Here is a 1,300-nt window from a genome sequence, read left to right as displayed (position 1 = left end):
CTATATTAAATTCCTTCAAATTAATGAATAAACCAACTCTATTCTAGAAGAGCCACGCTAAGGATATATTTCTTCTCCCAATTCTTTTCCTAAATGGTTAAAGTGTTAATCTTTTAGATGGGATAAGATTTTAACCGTATGACATCAGTTTTATAATGATTATTTGGTAACACATCAATTAATTTTATGTATAAGCAAGATTCAAATCTAAATTTTTTATTTAAGAAAAGATTAGTGAAGCTAATTCAAATTCATTGTTAAAATGATAACTTATAATTAGGGTCTGTTTGAGATCCGTTTATTTTACTGAAACTGAAATTTTTTTGTTGAAAGTACTGTAGATAAAGATAAAAGTTAGTTGAAATAGTATAGTAAACCTCATAAATAGTACCAAAAAAGTGTAATAAGGCCTATGAATAATAGCAAAAATAAGATAAATAATAAAATAAGCTGATTTTTTAATTTTAAGTCAAATGCACACTTAGTGAACATTTGGATCTCACATCGAGCATTCACGTTTTGCAATTTTTCCCTTTTTGTTTTTTTTTTTTTTTGTTTTGTTTTGTTTTTTTTTTTTTTTTTTGACCAGTGCCTCTTGTATTGTTCATGGGACATGAACAATACATTAAGACAAATATACAGTAATTTAAAAAGTGAACAGTACATGATCGGAAATTTTATTTTTTATTTTTTATTTTTAGTTTTTAGTTTTCAGCAAAATAAACGGTATCTAAATGCACCATTAATATGAACACGATATGAACTCACTTTTACATATGTATAACCTTGACACCATTATCCCCCTTTACAACTTGTCAACAATTATCTTATTCACCATAAGATTGTTGAATTCTTTGAGTCTACGCCTTATCGGCACCTCTATATAACCCTACTGGCATTGTGGCAACCATTTTCATCACTGCCTATTTGTCAAACACGCAAACCTTGTTAGGTTGCCTGGACCATTAGTTCTACGTAATGATGGAGGTTGAAGTTATCTCCAAGGAGACCATCAAACCCTCATCTCCAACCCCTGACAATCTCCGCCACCAACAACTCTCCTTCCTCGATCAAATTCAACCTCCAGTTTACATGCCTCTAGTTCTCTTCTACCCAAAAGTTGAAGGTGCCAATTTTAGCAAGGTACAGCAATGTGACAAGATTAAGAAATCCTTATCCGAAGCTTTAACACTATTCTACCCTCTAGCAGGACGGGTTAAAGGCAATCTTTATATTGATTGCAACGATGAGGGTGTTCACTACAGGGAGGCTGAGGCTAAGTGCAAGCTCTCTGAAATCT

At 32.2% G+C, this 1,300-nt stretch overlaps 1 protein-coding gene across 1 annotated transcript; it reads left to right on the top strand.

The window, feature by feature from the left end:
- Nucleotides 1-814: 814 nt before the first annotated feature.
- On the top strand, nucleotides 815-1,296 carry LOC112034195 (stemmadenine O-acetyltransferase; the record flags this gene model as incomplete). The annotated part of the gene is given in 1 exon segment (XM_065762187.1): nucleotides 815-1,296. A coding segment is annotated over 1 exon segment (318 nt), but the record flags the coding sequence as incomplete, so codon positions are not given.
- Between the last annotated feature and the right edge of the window lie 4 nt (nucleotides 1,297-1,300).

The sequence above is a fragment of the Quercus suber genome, unplaced genomic scaffold, assembly GCF_002906115.3.
Source record: "Quercus suber isolate HL8 unplaced genomic scaffold, Cork oak 2.0 scaffold_446, whole genome shotgun sequence".
Classification (NCBI taxonomy): domain Eukaryota; kingdom Viridiplantae; phylum Streptophyta; class Magnoliopsida; order Fagales; family Fagaceae; genus Quercus; species Quercus suber.
The sequence above is the reverse complement of the archived record's forward strand: the minus strand, read 5'-3'. Positions and strand labels throughout refer to the sequence as shown.